Raw genomic sequence first — 16,753 nt, 5'->3', positions numbered from 1 at the left:
AACTTTGCATAGTTTTTTTGACCTCTTTATCTAGAAATTTCAAAGGTTATTACCGTGCATAACTGCAGTAAATTATGTAAATTATTGATTTAACAATTGTTTAACTAATATTAGTTGATAGGAGTTATTCAAATTTCTTTAGTTGTCTATGCCCTTTTCCTGTCCAGTAATCCAGTTCAGATGTCAGAAAGCTTTTGGTTGTTAAGGGCTTGGATTTGTAGTTTTTAAGTTTTAATTTCTATTCTTTGGGTTACTTATTCTTGAAGAAATTAATGTTTTGTTGTTGTTTTTTTGTTTTTGAAACAGTATTTATCTGTGTAACAGCCCTGGCTGTTCTGGAACTCTCTTTGTAGACCAGGCTGGCCTCGAACTCACAGAGACCCCCCCCCCCCCCCCCCCCCCCCCCCGCCAAGGGCTGGGATTAAAGGCATGCAGCACCACTGCCCAGCTGAAATTAATGCTTTTGAGCCATTTCTTCGCCTTTTTTCTTTTTTCTTTTTTGGTTTTTCGAGACAGAGTTTCTCTATGTAGCTTTGGAGCCTGTCCTGGAACTCACTTGGTAGCCCAGGCTGGCCTCGAACTCACAGAGATCCGCCTGGCTCTGCCTTCCCGAGTGCTGGGATTAAAGGCCTGCGCCACCACCGCCCGGCTCATTTCTTCGTTTTAATAGTCATGATTTTAAAAACAAAAACAAACAAGAAAATGCATTTAGAACTTCTTTCGAAACTTGGAAGTTGATAACATTTTCTTATTATACAAAGTTGGAAATTCATAGTTCAAACCTAATCTCGAAGTGTTTTGTCCTAACATAGGACCGGTAGCTTCTCCTCAGACGCCGGGATAAGCTTCTTGTGATTGGGCAGCGTGCGTCCGTCATGACGCCGGAAGGCCACCTGATTGGTCCGCACCGTCCACTCTCGGCGGCTTTTCTCTCGCCAAGGCCTTCAGCCACTTCTCTTTCTCTAAGCGAGCCTTCCTTGCTGGTGGCTGGAGCTGCTAGTCCGGAGGGAACGGACTGAGCGAGGCGAGGTAACTGCACAGGCGTCAGCGCGGGGAGCGGCCGGCCTGGACCTGGGTGGGGCAGGGCTGCACCCGGGCGCGAACTACTGTGCATCCGGGCCCCTCGAGACTCGGCGCGCCCCCATCAGACGGCTCTTCTAACTGCGCCCCTCCCCAGCCCCATCTTCACACTGCCCCGCCTCCTCCCCGCCCTCCTCGCAGCTCCTCTTCCCTGGCCCCGCCCTCCTCGCGGCTCCTCTTCCCTGGCCCCGCCCTCCTCAGGCACCCCGCCCCCATGTGGCTCCGCCTTCTCTGCCCCTTCCTCCCCGCTCTGCTTTGCTCAGCTTTGCTTCCCAGCTGTCGTGTCCTAAGCTTCGCCCGCCCTCCTCTGCTCCCCCGCCCCCCAGCCCTGCCCTCTTCACTGACCTACCTTCTTTGATACCCCTCCCAACTCTGCCCTCCTCCTCCCTGCCTCTTCTGCAAGCCTTTCTCTGGCCCTGCTCATCTCACTGCCTTCTGTCTCCTTAGCCATGCCCTCTTCCTGGCCCTCCACCTCAAGCTTACTGTCCCCACCTAAGGTTTTACCTTCTGCTCTGCGCATAGCAGTTCTCTCTGCCAGAATGCAGGCCTTCCTCACCTCAGCAGCTCAGCCTCTCAGCACACTACTCTTCTGATCCATTGCACACATCTGATCTCTCAGGGACTGAGTTGTGCCCCTCTGGTGCATCCCTGTCAAAGAGGGTGGTTGTTTTTTTTTTTTAAGTTTTCGTCCCTTCAGCCTGCACAGTACTCTGTCTTGACTATTGGATTTCTGCTCTGTGGGAGAGAGGCACATTGTAGTAGTGTAAAAGCCACGTGTTAAGTCTCTCCTGAAGCATGGTGTTTGTATGCTTAAAGGAAGTGCTGCTTTGTATTCTTTTTTCATCCTTTCTTTCCTTTTTTTTTTGTGTGTGTGTGTGTGAGTGTGTGTGTGTGTGTGTGGGGGGGGGTTACGAGACTGAGTTTCTCTATGTAGCTCTGACTGTCCTGGAATTCCCACTGTAGACCAGGCTGGCCTTGAACTCACAGAGATCTGCCTGCTTCTGCCTCCTGAGTGCTGGGATTACAGGTGTGTGCCATCATGTCCAAAGTATTCTTTTTTTCTAGTCATTACTGCTGGGTCCTCAAACAGACTTTTAAAGAGCTGAACTATACTGTTTCCCCAAAATAGCTGGATCCTAGGTGTTCTTTAAACATTTGGTTATTGTTTAGATCTTATCGTGGAGACTTGCTTTAGCTGGTCAGAATTGGTCCAGCTTGAGACGTATATCCAGGCTTAGTGAGGCAGAGGAGTGAACGACTATACCCTTGGTGGTCCCTTTTGACGTTATCCCTGAGGACTTTTCTCTGGTTTGTTAGCTAGCAGTCTTAAAACTAAAAGCATGTGTGAATAGAAACCACTGTGCTCTTACCCAGTGCACACGATTAGACAGGAACACGGCTCTCAGGGGATGTGTTAGCAGAACCTGTTGCTGAGCTTGGGAAAGAAGTGTCCCTTACCTAAACCTTAGTTTTGCCTTCTATAACAGAAGCCTGTAATATGTAAATGTAAACCGTGGCATAGAGCCAGGGTTAGGGTTTGTTGAGATTCTGCTGATGAGAACACTTTAGATTCCTGTGAGTTAACGGATGTCAGCATGAGTGCACCTTGTGTGGTTCAGATTCATGTCCTTGCTCAAGCTGGGAAGAAATCCCTGATACATTGCCGTCTTAGGAACCATGACAACCCTGGATGATAAACTGCTGGGGGAGAAACTGCAGTACTACTACAGCACCAGCGAGGATGAGGACAGTGACCATGAAGACAGAGACAGAGGCAGTGGAGCCCCGGCCAGCAGCTCCACACCTGCGGAGGCTGAGCTGGCAGGCGAAGGCATTTCAGTCAATACAGGTACTGGAAAGCTTCATGCTGTGGAAACTGACACAAAATGGGCCTGTAAAGTGTGCATCCACTAGAAACTTCTGCTCTCCTTTGTCCAACTCCAATCCCACTTCAGAGACAACTCAGTGTTTTCGTTCATTGTGCTTGCTTCCATCACTTCCTCTGTGCAGCGCAAATCTGTGTGCATGGCAGCATGGCAGGGAACAGGCTGGACTGGGTTTCAGAACCCGTAAGTCATACATGGGAGTAGACTGGTCGGATTAATTCCTAGAAATGGCATATGTACACTATTCGTTTTTTAAATTAAAATCTTTTATTATTGTATGTCTGTGTATGGTCCGTGTGCATGGGCACATGTCCCAGAGTGCCAGTATGGAGATAAGAGGATAGCTTTTTGGAGTTGGTTCTTCCACCTTTGCAGTTAAATCCCAGGAAGTTTCCTGAGGTTCCAGGCTCGGACTGCAGGTCCTTCCCTGCTGAGCCACCTCAGTGGCTCTTACACTGTGGTGTATTGTTTTTAGTTTTTAACTTTGTATTTCTGGGAGTTGAACTGAGGCCTTTGTTCATGTTATGCAAGTGCTCTACCACTGAGCTACACCCCCAGTCCACTCTAAGTTGAGGTGCTGCTTAAGAGTACAGAAAGCAGTACAGTATTTTTCCTTCCACTTTTTCCCTTCTGTGTTAATAACTTTCTAGATTGGTGCCTTCTTCTTGGATAAGAAATAGCCATTTTTGTTTTCTTTTTAGAGATGAGAGTCTCACTGTGTTGCCCAGGCTGGCCTTGAACTCCTGAACTCAAATGATCCTCCATCCTCAGCTTCTCTAGTAGGGATTTCTGGCATACTCCTAGCATGTACACTATGCCCAGCTTGTCATTGTCTTTGTTTTTGTTTGTTCTTCCCTAATATATTTGGAGTATCATTCATATCAAGAAATGTAGAATTTTCTTATCCTGCCCCATCTTACCTTTTGGTGCTGCAGATCAAATCCAGGGCATTGTGAGTGCTTGGTTAGTATTCTGTAAGCTGAACTACATTCCCAGACTTGATTTTTGGAGGAAGGATCTTATTATAACTCAGGCTGACCGTGAACATGTGATCTTCCTGTTCGTGTGGAACGCTTGCATTGCAGACATGGGCCACCAAGCTCTGTCTAGAATTACCTTCCCTTCCTAAATGTGTCTTTATTTACCTTCACTTTGTACAATGTTGGGTATTAGGCTGGCCATTTAATTCTTGCAAACTATGCTGTAGTAAACCTCATTGTATGTAGAACATTCTGCCCTGTGTAAGGGTGTACGGAGGCTCCTGTTGTGTCATAGATAGAGCAAGCCTCATACAGATGTAAGTTCCTGTTTACAGGTGTCAGCCTCTCGGTTTGTTTGCCCTCCTCAGGTCCGAAAGGTGTCATCAATGACTGGCGCCGCTTCAAGCAGCTGGAGACAGAGCAGAGGGAGGAGCAGTGCCGGGAGATGGAGCAGCTGATCAAAAAGCTGTCTATGACCTGCAGGTCCCATCTGGACGAAGAGGAGGAGCAACAGAAACAGAAGGACCTCCAGGAGAAAATCAGTGGGAAGGTAATGGCATCTCCAGACACTTCCCAGGCTGGTAGAAGTAGGCTTGGTGATTCAGGAAGGGGAGGAAGCTGGATTTGACTTGCAGTGCAGGGCAAAGGGGAGAGTCCTGTCATAACTCAGGTGCATCTGGGCTTGGTCTTAGCTCAGCATTGGCTAAATAAGGTCATTACCTTTCTCTTCCCAGGGTTCTGCAGGTCAAATATCCATCTTAGGGACTGGCCTGTTGAAAGTGTGGAGTATATCTTATTTTCTTAATCATACTCATGAGCATTTATTTTGTGGAAGCAGTACAGAAGAACAGACATTCTAGGAAATATTTGAGCCCAGGTCTCTGACACCTCCTTATCAGTATTAAAGTTCTTTCTTGTCCCCTCTGACCAAGGAAGAAATGTCCAGGAGTGCCTAAGATCAATTAGCTGTGGCTTAAAGCTAAAAATATCAAGCACAGGGCCAGTGAAGAGGCTCAGTGGGGAAAGGTGCTTGCTGTGCAAGCTAGTGACCTGAGTTTAATCCCCAGAACCCATGTAAAGGTGGGAGGAGAGAACCAGATCTACTGAGCTGTCCTCTGACCTCTACCTGCATACTATAGCACATGCACCCACACTTTTAAATGTGTGTGCACATGCATTCATTGCACATGTATGTATATACACACACAATGATCGTAAATTGACATTTAAAAATATCAGCCAACATGAAGGTACAGATAAAGCATTAAGCCAAGAGTTTATCATTTGACTGGGGAATGATTTCAAGACATAAAACCTAGACAAAAGCTGTATCAGCTAAAAGACCCAGTTAGGTTGGCCAGGCAAGACAGCCTCAGGTTAGAGTGGTGGAAAGAAGATTGGTAATAAGACAGAGTCCAGAGGGTGCTGATTAATTATGACACAGTGTTGACCCAGTGTTCCACACTGGTGTGGTCTCTGGTTACCACCCCTAGTCTATACAACATTAGGCAGAGATGACAGGCCAGGAGAAAGAAGATGTCTGTCAATTTGATGGTCTGGAGCAGTGACCTTTTCTCCTGGAAGCAGGGATCCCCTCCCCATCCTCCGTTTGGTGTAGTGGGCCAATTCTTTTCAGACAATCATATAGGATTGTGAGGTTAGGTTCTAGCCAATGGGGAAAAGACACAGCCACAACCTGAGTTAGAATAAAAAATGAATGCGAACAACTTGGAGGTGTTGGTGAGATTGCCCGACTGATCAACCCGCTCAGCTGAGATCCACTGCGGGGAGGTTTCAGAAGCCTACAGTCTGCAGTCTGAGGAAACAAGATTAGCTGAGGAGTTGACGAGTGAGCAAAACGTGACCTGAGAACACAAGAGAAAGAGCCGCCCAGCCACCGAACCAGATCACCAGAATCATAAGCCCACCCTACACTGACTGGGACCAGGTAAGGCCCCATCTCCGGTCCAGCAGACCAGGTCTCTATCCCCTATGCCCCAGCCATCAGAGCCCCAGGGACTAGACAGCTACCCTTCCTGTTCTCTCACCAAAAAAAAACCAGCCCATGTGAACCCAACAACCACTGGAGCCATAAGCCCACCCTGCTCCAATTGGGAACAACTGCTCCCCGAAACAGAACCCATTAACACTGACTGGACTAAGCTGCTCCTGGAGAAACAGAGCACAACAGCACCGATTCGACCAAGAGCTCCCAGTGGACCAAGACTAAAAATTAAAACAAGAGAGGCACCTCTAGACACAGACACTGCCTGCACCGAGCAGAGGAAGAGATGAGTAGACGCCAGTGCAAAAATACAGGCAACAACATAAAGACCTATATGACAACATCAGAACCTAGTGATTCTACACCTGCAAGACCTGAACATACCCAGGCAGAAGAAACAGAAGAAGTCAATCCTAAAAATGACCTTAAGAAGATGATAGAGGCCCTTAAAGAGGAAATGAAAAATTCCCTTAAAGAAATAGAAGAAAAAAAACAAAAAATGGGAAGAAATCAAAGAAAGCTAAGAAAAAGTAATTAAACAGATGAAGGAAACAGTTCAAGATTTGAAAAATGAAATTGAGACAATAAAGAAAACACAAGCTGGGCTGGAGAGATGGCTCAGAGGTTAAGAGCACTGCTTGCTCTTCCAAAGGTCCTGAGTTCAATTCCCAGCAACCACATGGTGGCTCACAACCATCTGTAATGAAATCTGGTGCCCTCTTCTGGCCTGCAGGGATATGTGCAGACAGAACACTGTATACATAATAAATAAATAAATCTTAAAAAAAAAAAAAAAAGAAAACACAAGCTGAGGGAATGCTGAAAACAGAAATCTTGACTAAACAAATAAACAAACAGGAACTACAGAAACAAGCATAACCAACCGAGTGCAAGAGATGGAACAGAGAATCTCTGACGTTGAAGACACAATAGAGAAAATAGATTCGTCAGTCAAAGAAAACACTAAAGCCAAAACATTCGTAACACAAAACGTCCAAGAAATTTGGGACACCATGAAAAGACCAAACCTAAGAATAATAGGGATAGAAGAAGGAGAAGAATACCAACTCAAAGGCACAGAAAATATATTCAACAAAATCATAGAAGAAAACTTTCCTAACCTAAAGAAATAAATACCTATGAAGATACAAGAAGCTTACAGAACACCAGATAGTCTGGATCCAAGAAGATGTCTGTCAGGAAAGCTGACTGTAGCACACTGTGCCTGCTGCTCACAGCCATTGAGCAGAGAGACCAGAATGAAGCAACAGTCATAAGATTGGAGAGATTCTGTCCCTGTCCTGTTGAGTGTAGTAGACCAGAACTGGAAGCTGTGTGCTTGGCAGAAATGAGGCTGGGAGTAAGTTAAGTATGACTTATAAAAGTGTTTGGAAACATGAGGAAATTTTTTTCTTTTATAAGACAGAGTCTCACTGTGCTGGCCTAGACTCACTATGTAGATCAGGCAGTAGATCACAGAGATCCACCTGCCTCTGCCTCCTACGTGCTGGGATTAAAGGTAGTATTGTTAACATTAATTAGAGACAAAAGCAGGTTACAAGATACCCACAGCTGCTGCTACAGAAGCAAGATACTACAGTCAGTTGACTAACAAATAAAAAAAAAAAGCTGGGCCTGGTAGTACATGGGAGGCTAAGATGGGGTATTGGTAGTTTGTGTACCAGGCCAGCCTGTTCTACATAGGGAAACCCTGTTTCAAAAACAAAGGAAAAAAACAAAACAAAACAAAAAAAAAAAACAAAGCGGAGAGCTGGCTCAGTGGTTAAGAGCATATGTTGTTCTTGCAGAGAACCTGGGTTTGATTTCTAGCACCTACATAGTGGTTCACAGCCATCTATAACTCTAGTTCCAGGAGATCTGGTACCCTCTTCTGATCTCCAAAGGCACCAAGCATTCATTTGGTATACATAGATACATGCAGGCAAAACACTTGTACATAAAATGAATAAATCTTAAAAAAAAAAAAGAAGAAAGAAAACATTTAGAGTTTGTGTCATGTGGATGTATGTGCAGAGCAGCAATGAGGTGTGTTCCTTTGGAAGATTAATGTGTTGTCTTTTTAAAAAGGAGAGTGACTAAAGGAACACTTGCCGAGACTGACAGAAAGAGTGTCCATCAGAGAACTGATACGTGATGCTGCTGCCTATTTTGGAATGAGAGGCAATATGGTATTGTAGTTGAAAACCTGAGTTTCTAAAATCCAGTTTAAGGGGCTAGAGAGATGGCTCAGTGGATAAGAATGGACACTGCTCTTACAGAGACCCCAGTGTGGTTCCTAGAACCCACATGGTGGGTTTAAACTGTATGTAACTCCAGCTCCTGGGAATCTGACACCCTTTTCTGAACTATGCAGGCACCTACTCTCACATGCACTACCCCCCCCACATATATACATATAATTAAAAATAATAAAAATAAATTTATTTATTTATTTATTTATTTATTTATTTATTTTGGTTTTTCGAGACAGGGTTTCTCTGTGTAGTTTTGCGCCTTTCCTGGAACTCGCTTTGGAGACCAGGCTGGCCTCGAACTCACAGAGATCCTCCTGGCTCTGCCTCCCAAGTGCTGGGACTAAAGGCGTGCGCCACCACCGCCCGGCAAAAATAAATTTTTTAAAAGTCCAGTTTGAATCCTAGTCTTGTACTTTATACTTGTGTGAATTTGTGCAAATAATGTAAAGTCTTGGGGTTAAACTTACATTTACAAAATGGAGTTATTAATGTTCTTCTTATGAGATTGAGAATTCAGTGATAGGTGAATTCAAGGGTAATGGCATGGGCATGTTGTCCTAATTACTTGGGAGGCCATGGCAGAGCTAGTTCAGACAACATAATAAGACCCTGTTTTAATGAGAGGTGGAAAAAAAAGACATTCCTGGGCCCCACATAGTAGCAAAGAACTAACTTCATAGGAGCACCATGGTATGGGCATGCCCCCTGAATGTAAATGTAATTTAAAAACTTTCAGGAGGGTCTGGAAAGATGACTCAGCTGTTAAATTGATTTTTGCAGAAGACTCAGGTTTGGTTCCCAGTACCCATATGGTGGCTTGAAACCTCTATAACTTCAGCTCCAGGGGGTCCAGTACCCTCTTCTGGCTTCCACAGGCACCAGCATGCACATGGTACACATGTAACACACCTCTAGACATAAAAAAAAAAAATTGTTTTTGTTTTTTTGTTTTTGTTTTTTGAGACAGGGTTTCTCTGTGTAGTTTTGGTTTTGGTGCCTGTCCTGGATCTCAGTCTGTAGCCCAGGCTGGCCTCGAACTCACAGAGATCTGCCTGGCTCTGCCTCCTGAGTGCTGGGATTAAAGGTGTGTACCACCACTGCCTGGCATAAAACATTTTAAAGGAGAGAGAAATGACATAATGTGCATAAGACATTAACATGGTGCCTCATGTATTCTCAGTACAGGGTGCATCTCCACAATGACTAAACTGTTCATGTCTGTCTTTGTTCACTGGCTGGTTTTCCTGCAGATGACTCTGAAGGAGTTTGCTACAATGGACAAGAACCTGGATGACGAAGAGTTTCTGCAGCAGTACCGGAAGCAGAGAATGGAAGAGATGCGGCAGCAGTTTCATAAAGGGCCTCAGTTTAAGCAAGTTTTTGAGATCCCCAGTGGAGAAGGGTTTTTAGACATGATTGATAAAGAACAGAAAAGCACCCTTATCATGGTTCATATTTATGAAGATGGCATCCCGGGGACCGAAGCCATGAATGGCTGCATGATCTGCCTTGCCACAGAGTACCCGGCTGTCAAATTCTGCCGAGTGAGGAGCTCAGTTATTGGGGCCAGCAGTCGTTTTACCCGGAATGCCCTTCCGGCTCTACTCATCTACAAGGCGGGTGAATTGATTGGCAATTTTGTTCGTGTCACTGACCAGCTGGGGGAAGATTTCTTTGCTGTAGACCTTGAAGCTTTCCTACAGGAATTTGGATTGCTCCCAGAAAAGGAAGTCTTGGTGCTGACATCTGTGCGAAACTCTGCCACATGTCACAGTGAAGACAGCGATCTGGAAATAGATTGAACTGATAATCTAGTTCCATAACTATCTCATTGTTTGGGCTGGAGGACACATGTCTGTATTTATTTCTGTCCTTCCTGCGTCTTCTGGCTTGACAGCTGTTCTTTGTAATCTCGTTTAGTATATGGAAAGTCAAGAAATTCTTAGATTAAATCAGAATGCTGACTCACTTTGTGGCTAGCAGTAAAGTGACTTTAAATTATATAAACAGGAAGCTAGGCTTTTGAGCTGTTTATTTTTCTAGCGTAACATCTTTGATACTGTTTCTAGTCAATATTGACATGACACCCTTGAAGGCAATGTCTTGAAAATTGTCTTCTGATGACCTCAGAGTTCTACCAGGTCTGAGAGTAGAATTCCCTAGTGAGTGTGTTATGTGCAATATAAATAGTGCATTTCCATAATCACTTGATTGAAAATCATGTTTACTTGTAATCAGACTTATAGCTCTATGTTTTTTTCTCTATACCCTTCTCCACCAGGGTCTGACTTAGAGACTCCATACAAGGTTGGGGATGTAGCTCAGTGGTGAACACTGACCTAGCATATACAGGGCCCCAAGAGATCTGATTCCCAGCGTTTTCAAAAGCAAACAAAACACAAGATTTCAGATGCCTGGGCTGCCATTAGCAGTGGCCGCTGCTGCGCGAGTCAGTGGTCCAGACCAGCATACTCAAGTATGAGCAGGAAGAATTGTTTTTGCTGACTGCTCTCATCATGCTGGAAGGCAGGCATCCTATTGATTGACACTGGTGTGGGTAGAGCTTGAAGCCTCAGTAGGAGGACCTTTCTATTTTGCTCATATCAGTGTCTATTCCTGTTACTTAACAAGGTAACTTCTTGTTTAACCTAGATTTTTTAAGAAAGCTTTTTTTTGCATATTAGAAAAAAAATTCATATTTAGTAGAGGAAAATAGGCCAAAATGCAGATGCAAAAATGGCTTAAAGATATATAATTCTACCACCTAAACACTATGCTTTGGTATATTACATATGTAGGTGTTTTTTATGTATACAGATGCTTTTGTTTATTTTTAAATGACATTGGGATCATTCTGAGCATACTGTCTGATCTTATGGTTAGCTACTAACATTTCAGAATTTTTTTCATATTAGTAAATACTCTTCTGTAACATTTTAATAGTCCATTGATAGATATACTGTAATCTGTTTGGTGGTAATTTTTTAGAAGGATGGCAAACTTTTTTTTATTATGAAAGCAACATGTTCATTGAGAACATATAATAAAAATTAAGCTGAAAAGATACTTAAAAGCCATAAAATTTCACTAGTAATAATTCCTGTCATCATTTTTTCTGATCTCTTTCTAGCTTTATGTATATGTGTGTATTTATAAAATTCATTGTCATTTGAGTTTTTGTTTCCTTTTGATTATTCCTTAAATTATATGTTCTAGTATCAGGGGAAATGAAATGTAACTTGGAAGTAAAATTAGCATTAATATTCACAGTTGAGCTTTTTGGTTGCTCAGAAACTAACAGTAAATTAGTCTTGAACATACCTGTTGGATTTAATCAACAAAAACAGTGTGTCGTTTTGCTAACTAAGGAGCTCATTGTGGAAGTCAAGAAAATCAGTAGGGGCAGAGATGACTGGTGTCAATGTTCTAGTTTATTTCTTTCCAGTCTTTTTTAAAAAAATTTTTAGTATTTTTAATAACATTGACAGTTACTGAATTCTGTAATAGTACATACTAAAATACTTTGGTATGTTGTAAAAGAATAAATCAGTGGCTTTATGATTCACCGTTTGAATAAACTGTACCATGTTGAGCCAGCCCCTGTGTTACATATTTAAATCACCAGCGTTTTGGTAAGGCACTTAACACCTTTGTGATTTGTACTGTGATTTGGATCACTCATAGTACAGATATCTAGAAAAGTCACTGGGAAAATGGGCAGGAACATTTAAAAAATTTTTTTCTTCACAAAATTATTTTTTGATAATTTTATACACTATTTTGATGATGTTCTTCCTCCCACTTCGCTGACCTCCTTTGTCCCCAATAGTTCCTCTTCTACTTTGATGTATTTTTGGTTTTGTTTTGCTTTTTGAGACAGGGTTCTTCTCTGTAGCCCTGACTGTCTAGGACCAGACTGGCCTCAAACTCACAGAGATCCACCTGTCTCTGCCTCCCAAGTACTGGCATTATTAAAGTTGTGCGCCACCATGCCCAGCTTATCTTTGGGTTAATGATCCACTGAATTTAGTTAGGGTTGTTTACATGAACATGAGTGAGGGGTTATTGACTGGATCATGGGCAACTTGCCAGAAACTACACTACTGAAGAAAATGTCTCCCTTCTCTCAGCAACCATTAACTGCCAATAGCTCCTTAGGAAGGGTTGGGGCCTCATGAGCTCCACTCCCATCCATGATCTAATTATTTTTTTCACAATTTCATATATATAAATTTGATCATATCCTCTATTATCTTCTCTCATTTCCTTCACCCTCCCACTGAATCCCTTCTTTGCAGTGAATTCCCTTCCTACTTTCATGTTGTGTGTGTGTGTGTGTGTGTGTGTGTGTGTGTGTGTGTGTACTTTCTATTGCATGTAATTGCTTACATGAACACGGGTGGGGGTGTTATTTGCTTGAGTAAGGCAACATAGTGGCTAATCCCCCCTACTTAGCAAACATTAACTACCTATATCTCCAGAGAGATGGGTAGGACTTCACCAGCCCCTCCCCTATCTATGATGGGATGTTGAAAGGCTCAGTTGTAGCTGAAATTTTCTCTGGTCCTTCCTTGCCCAGCAGTCTGGACAGATCTCTTCCACCTGAAGTCCCATAGCTGCTTATAATATAATTACTCAAAGGTGTATATTAATTACAAACTGTATGGCCTATGGCTCCAGTTTATATTAGCTAGCTCTTTCAACTTAATTCAACTCGTTCCTATTCATCTGTTTTGCCACATGGCTTCATGGCATTACCTGTTCCCTCACATCTTGCTTCTGGTGACAGCTCACAGCGTCTGCCGTGACTCCGCCTTTCTCCTCATATCTCTGCTTGGATTAGCTGCCTGCCTCTAAGCTGTCTTGCCATAGGCCAAAGCAGCTTTATTAATCAATGGGAACAACATATTCGCAGTGTACAGAAAGACATCCCACAGTACTCAGTCTTGGGCAGGTACTGTCACTTCATGGGTCCAACAGTCTGATGTGTCCAGAAGATAACAATTTACAACACTCCTTCCCATCTTCTAGCTCTTAAATTCTTTCTGCAATGTTTACTGAGCTTTGGAGGGGTTGATATGGATGTCCTGTTTAAGATAAACATTCAACAGCCACTCAGCATTTTGAGTAGTTACAAGTCTTCATTAACTGGTTTATTCTAGACAGGAGCTTCTCTGATCAAGGCTGAGAGCAGCAATAATCTATGGGTATAAACAAATAGTTATGAGGCAGTTTGGCAGCATGATCATTTAGCAAAGCAATGGTAGTTAGGGCCTGTGCCATCCCTGTCCTGGGCTTTTGACTAAATTTACAGTGCTAGGCTTAAATTCCTTCTGTGGAGTTGAGCCTCAAATTCAGTAAGAAAGTAGTTTGTTACCTCAATAACAGCCATGCCACTATTTCACGTGGGCACATCTTGGTTGGCTGTATTAATAATGTTACAGTTTGCTTTCTATTGCTATTATAAACACACCATAACTAAAAGCAACTTGGGGGAAAAAAGGGATTATTTCAGTTTACAGTTTACAATCTACCACTAAGGGAAGTCAAGGCAGGAACTCAAGACAGGAACCTGAAGGCAGGAACTGAAGTAGGAACACTGCTTACTGGTTTTCTCTCCATGATTTGTTCAGCCTGCTTTCTTATACAACTCAGGATCACCTTCCCAGGGGTGGCACCACCCATAGTGGCTGGGCCCTCCCACATTCATCATTAATAAGAAAATGCCGCATTGTCTTGTCTACATGTTGGTTGTTTTCACTCTTTTGAGGGACCCGCCACCCAGCTCCCAAATAAATTACACATAATTCTTAATTATGAATGCCTGGTCTTAGCTTGGCTTGTTTATTGCCAGCTTTCCTTAACTTTAATTATCCTGTCTACATTTTACCTCTGAGCTTTTCCCATTCTCTTACTTCTCTAAATCTTCCTCTTACTCTGTAGCTTGCTGTGTGCCTGAGTGGCTGGGCCCTGGAGTTCTCCTCCTTCTCTGGCTACTTCTTTCCTCCCAGATTTCTCCTTCTATATATTCTCTCTGCCTGCCAGCCCCACCTATCCTTTTTCCTGCCTTGTCATTGGCCGTTCAGTTCTTTATTAGATCATTAGGTGTTTTAGACAGGCACAGTAACACAGCTCCACAAAGTTAAACAAATGCAACATAAAAAAATAATACATCTTAAAATAATATTCCACAACACCTACAGGCCAATTTCATGTGGGCATTTTCTCAATTGAGGTTCTGCTTTCCCAGATGACTCCAACTCATGTTGTTACCAAACAAACAAATAACTAATTAGCACAAATTGCTTCCCTTCCAGAGCCTATGACCTCCTCAGCCATGGGCTTTTGGCTAGATTTGAAATAGTAGATATGAATTCCCTCCTGTGAAGTGGGCCTTAAATATAGTCAGTAAGAAGTTGGTTATAACGTAACAGTCTTATCTTCCAGGTCATTAGCATAGCATGCAGAGTCCCTAAATTAGAAAGATTACTGATAGCTTTTCTTCCCCAGCAAAGTGCATTTAAAAAAAAAAAAACAAAACAAACCTATTTTTGTTGGAATGAAAAAATGCAAACAGAATCTTGACTTTTAAGAACAGAATTCTAAAATAAAAGGAATAGGCATGTAATGGGGAACACGCTAGAATGCGGTCTCTTAATTGGGTGTAGCAAAAATAACATGGGTATTTTAGAGAATAAGAACACAAAAGCAATGTGGGAAGAAGGATTTATTTTGGCTCACAGTCTGAGGGATACAGTTCATTATAGTGGGGAGTCATGGCACCAGGTGGCTCTATTGGTAGCAGCATATAGCACTAGTCAGGGAAAAGAGAGACCTGAGCTAGGTCTGGAACCAGCCATTCCATGTCCTTATGGTGCCATATCTGCCAGATAAACCTCATATTAGAAGATCCCACAACCTCTCAAATAGTGTTGTTACAAGCTGGGAGTCAAGTGTTTGGACACAAGCCTGAGGGACATTTTTATATCCAAGCCATAACATTCCAGTCTACCCCCCACATAGGCCTATGGCCATCATTTTATTCTTTCATACATGTGTATTATGTATTCTGGTCCTCCCCTCCCAATTTCCTTTTCTTTCTCTAAAAACATTCCCCACCCCTGCTGTTATAAATCTCTTTCCCCTGTTTACTATTTTGGTTTTGTTTAGTGTCCCATAGATCCAAATCAGGGGCCCCCGTGTGATCCTGAATTTGGAATTACCCATCAGAGCCTAGTGGGCTCACCAATGGATATACAGCTGGATACCCGTCTTTCCGTCTACTGGACTGTGTGGCCAGCAGATCGGCAGCACATGGACCCATGAGTTCTGTGGTGGTTTGAATGAGAAATGACCCTCAAGCATTTGACCACTTGGCTCCCATTGGTGGAACTGTTTGGGGAGGGTAGGAGGTTTGACTTTGCTGGAGGAGGTGTGTCACTGGGGTAGGCCTGGCCTAGCTGCCTTGAGTTTTTTTTTTTCTCTCGAGACAGGGTTTCTCGGTAGCTTTGGAGCCTGTCCTGGACTAGCTCTGTAGACCAGGCTGGCCTCGAACTCACAGAGATCCACCTGCCTCTGTCTCCCCAGTGCTGGGATTACAGGCGTGCGCCACCACCGCCTGGCTGCCTTGAGGCTTTTTAAGGTTAGAGTCGTACGTAACTCCTGGGACACTGTGTGCCTTTTGGTTCCTGAGAGACTGATGCACACTCTCAGGCAGTGAAGACTTTAGGCTGCTTTATGTTTCTCTGTATGATTCCTTAGTAGTCAAGGAAGCATAGAAGCTTAACAGGACAATTGATCTTGGACATTAATCTTGTGTACTCAATATAGCTTGCAAACTTTGTTGTATCCTGGTAACTACAACTGTCTTGATCCCAGGTATTGACATTATCTTCTGTTTCTGATAAAGGTATAACAAATCTGATTGCTCTCAATAAAACAGCCACAACCTCAGTCTTGCTGTGGCCCCTCCAGCCCAAGCCTGGTTTAATTTCTTGCTGCCACATCAAGTAATAAAAGGCTTGGTAAGTATGCACAGGCTCTTACATTTTTACTTTTTTTTTTCTTTTGAGGCAGGATTTCTCTGTGTAGCCCTGGCTGTCCTGGAACTCACTTTATAGACCGTGCTGGCCTCGAACTCAGAGATCCACTTGCGTCTGTCTCCCAAGTGTGCGGCACTACTATGGCTAGGCTTGAGATCTTAAGATCTCACCCTACTTCTTGTTTGCCATTTCTTTCTACTTTGTGCTTGTGGTTAAAGATGCAAGCACCCAGCCTCCTGCTTCTGCTGCCCTGCTTCCCCACCATGATGGAATCCTGTCCCCCAGAACTGTGAGCCCTAATAAACTCTTTCTTCTATAAGTTACCTGAGTCATGTTGTTTTATCACAGAAACAAAAAAGTTGAGGGGGAAAAAAAGAGAAGCCGTCTCTTCCTACCCCATATCAGATTGTGAGGAAGGCCTGACTTCTGTGGACCCAGGGCCAGCGTGTACAGATGCTGTTGAGTTCATGGTTGCCTTGGCCATGTCATGTTAAAAGATGATATT

The 16,753-nt window shown here is 43.4% G+C and overlaps 1 protein-coding gene across 2 annotated transcripts; it reads left to right on the top strand.

The window, feature by feature from the left end:
- The first annotated feature begins 860 nt into the window (after nt 1-860).
- On the top strand, nt 861-10,174 carry Pdcl (phosducin like). Of its 2 annotated transcripts, none has more exons than XM_059260182.1 (4): nt 861-1,029; nt 2,753-2,929; nt 4,315-4,496; nt 9,457-10,174. In XM_059260182.1, the coding sequence occupies exons 2-4, from the start codon at nt 2,758-2,760 to the stop codon at nt 10,006-10,008; spliced, it is 906 nt and encodes a 301-aa protein (XP_059116165.1). In that variant the 5' UTR covers nt 861-1,029; nt 2,753-2,757; the 3' UTR covers nt 10,009-10,174. The 2 variants fall into 2 exon arrangements, with proteins under 2 accessions (XP_059116165.1, XP_059116166.1); XM_059260183.1 differs by lacking the exon at nt 861-1,029 and adding an exon at nt 1,970-2,107.
- The last annotated feature ends 6,579 nt before the right edge of the window (nt 10,175-16,753 follow it).

Source organism: Peromyscus eremicus, chromosome 4, assembly GCF_949786415.1.
Source record: "Peromyscus eremicus chromosome 4, PerEre_H2_v1, whole genome shotgun sequence".
Taxonomy (NCBI): Eukaryota; Metazoa; Chordata; class Mammalia; order Rodentia; family Cricetidae; genus Peromyscus; species Peromyscus eremicus.
The sequence above is the reverse complement of the archived record's forward strand: the minus strand, read 5'-3'. Positions and strand labels throughout refer to the sequence as shown.

Bases quoted from the DNA above. Each gene is read 5' to 3' on its own strand.
- Pdcl (XM_059260182.1), top strand. From the start codon at position 2,758: ATGACAACCCTGGATGATAAACTGCTGGGGGAGAAACTGCAGTACTAC. The intron at 2,930-4,314 runs GTACTGGAAAGC...TGCCCTCCTCAG, and splicing joins AGGCATTTCAGTCAATACAG to GTCCGAAAGGTGTCATCAAT. The intron at 4,497-9,456 runs GTAATGGCATCT...GTTTTCCTGCAG, and splicing joins AGGAGAAAATCAGTGGGAAG to ATGACTCTGAAGGAGTTTGC.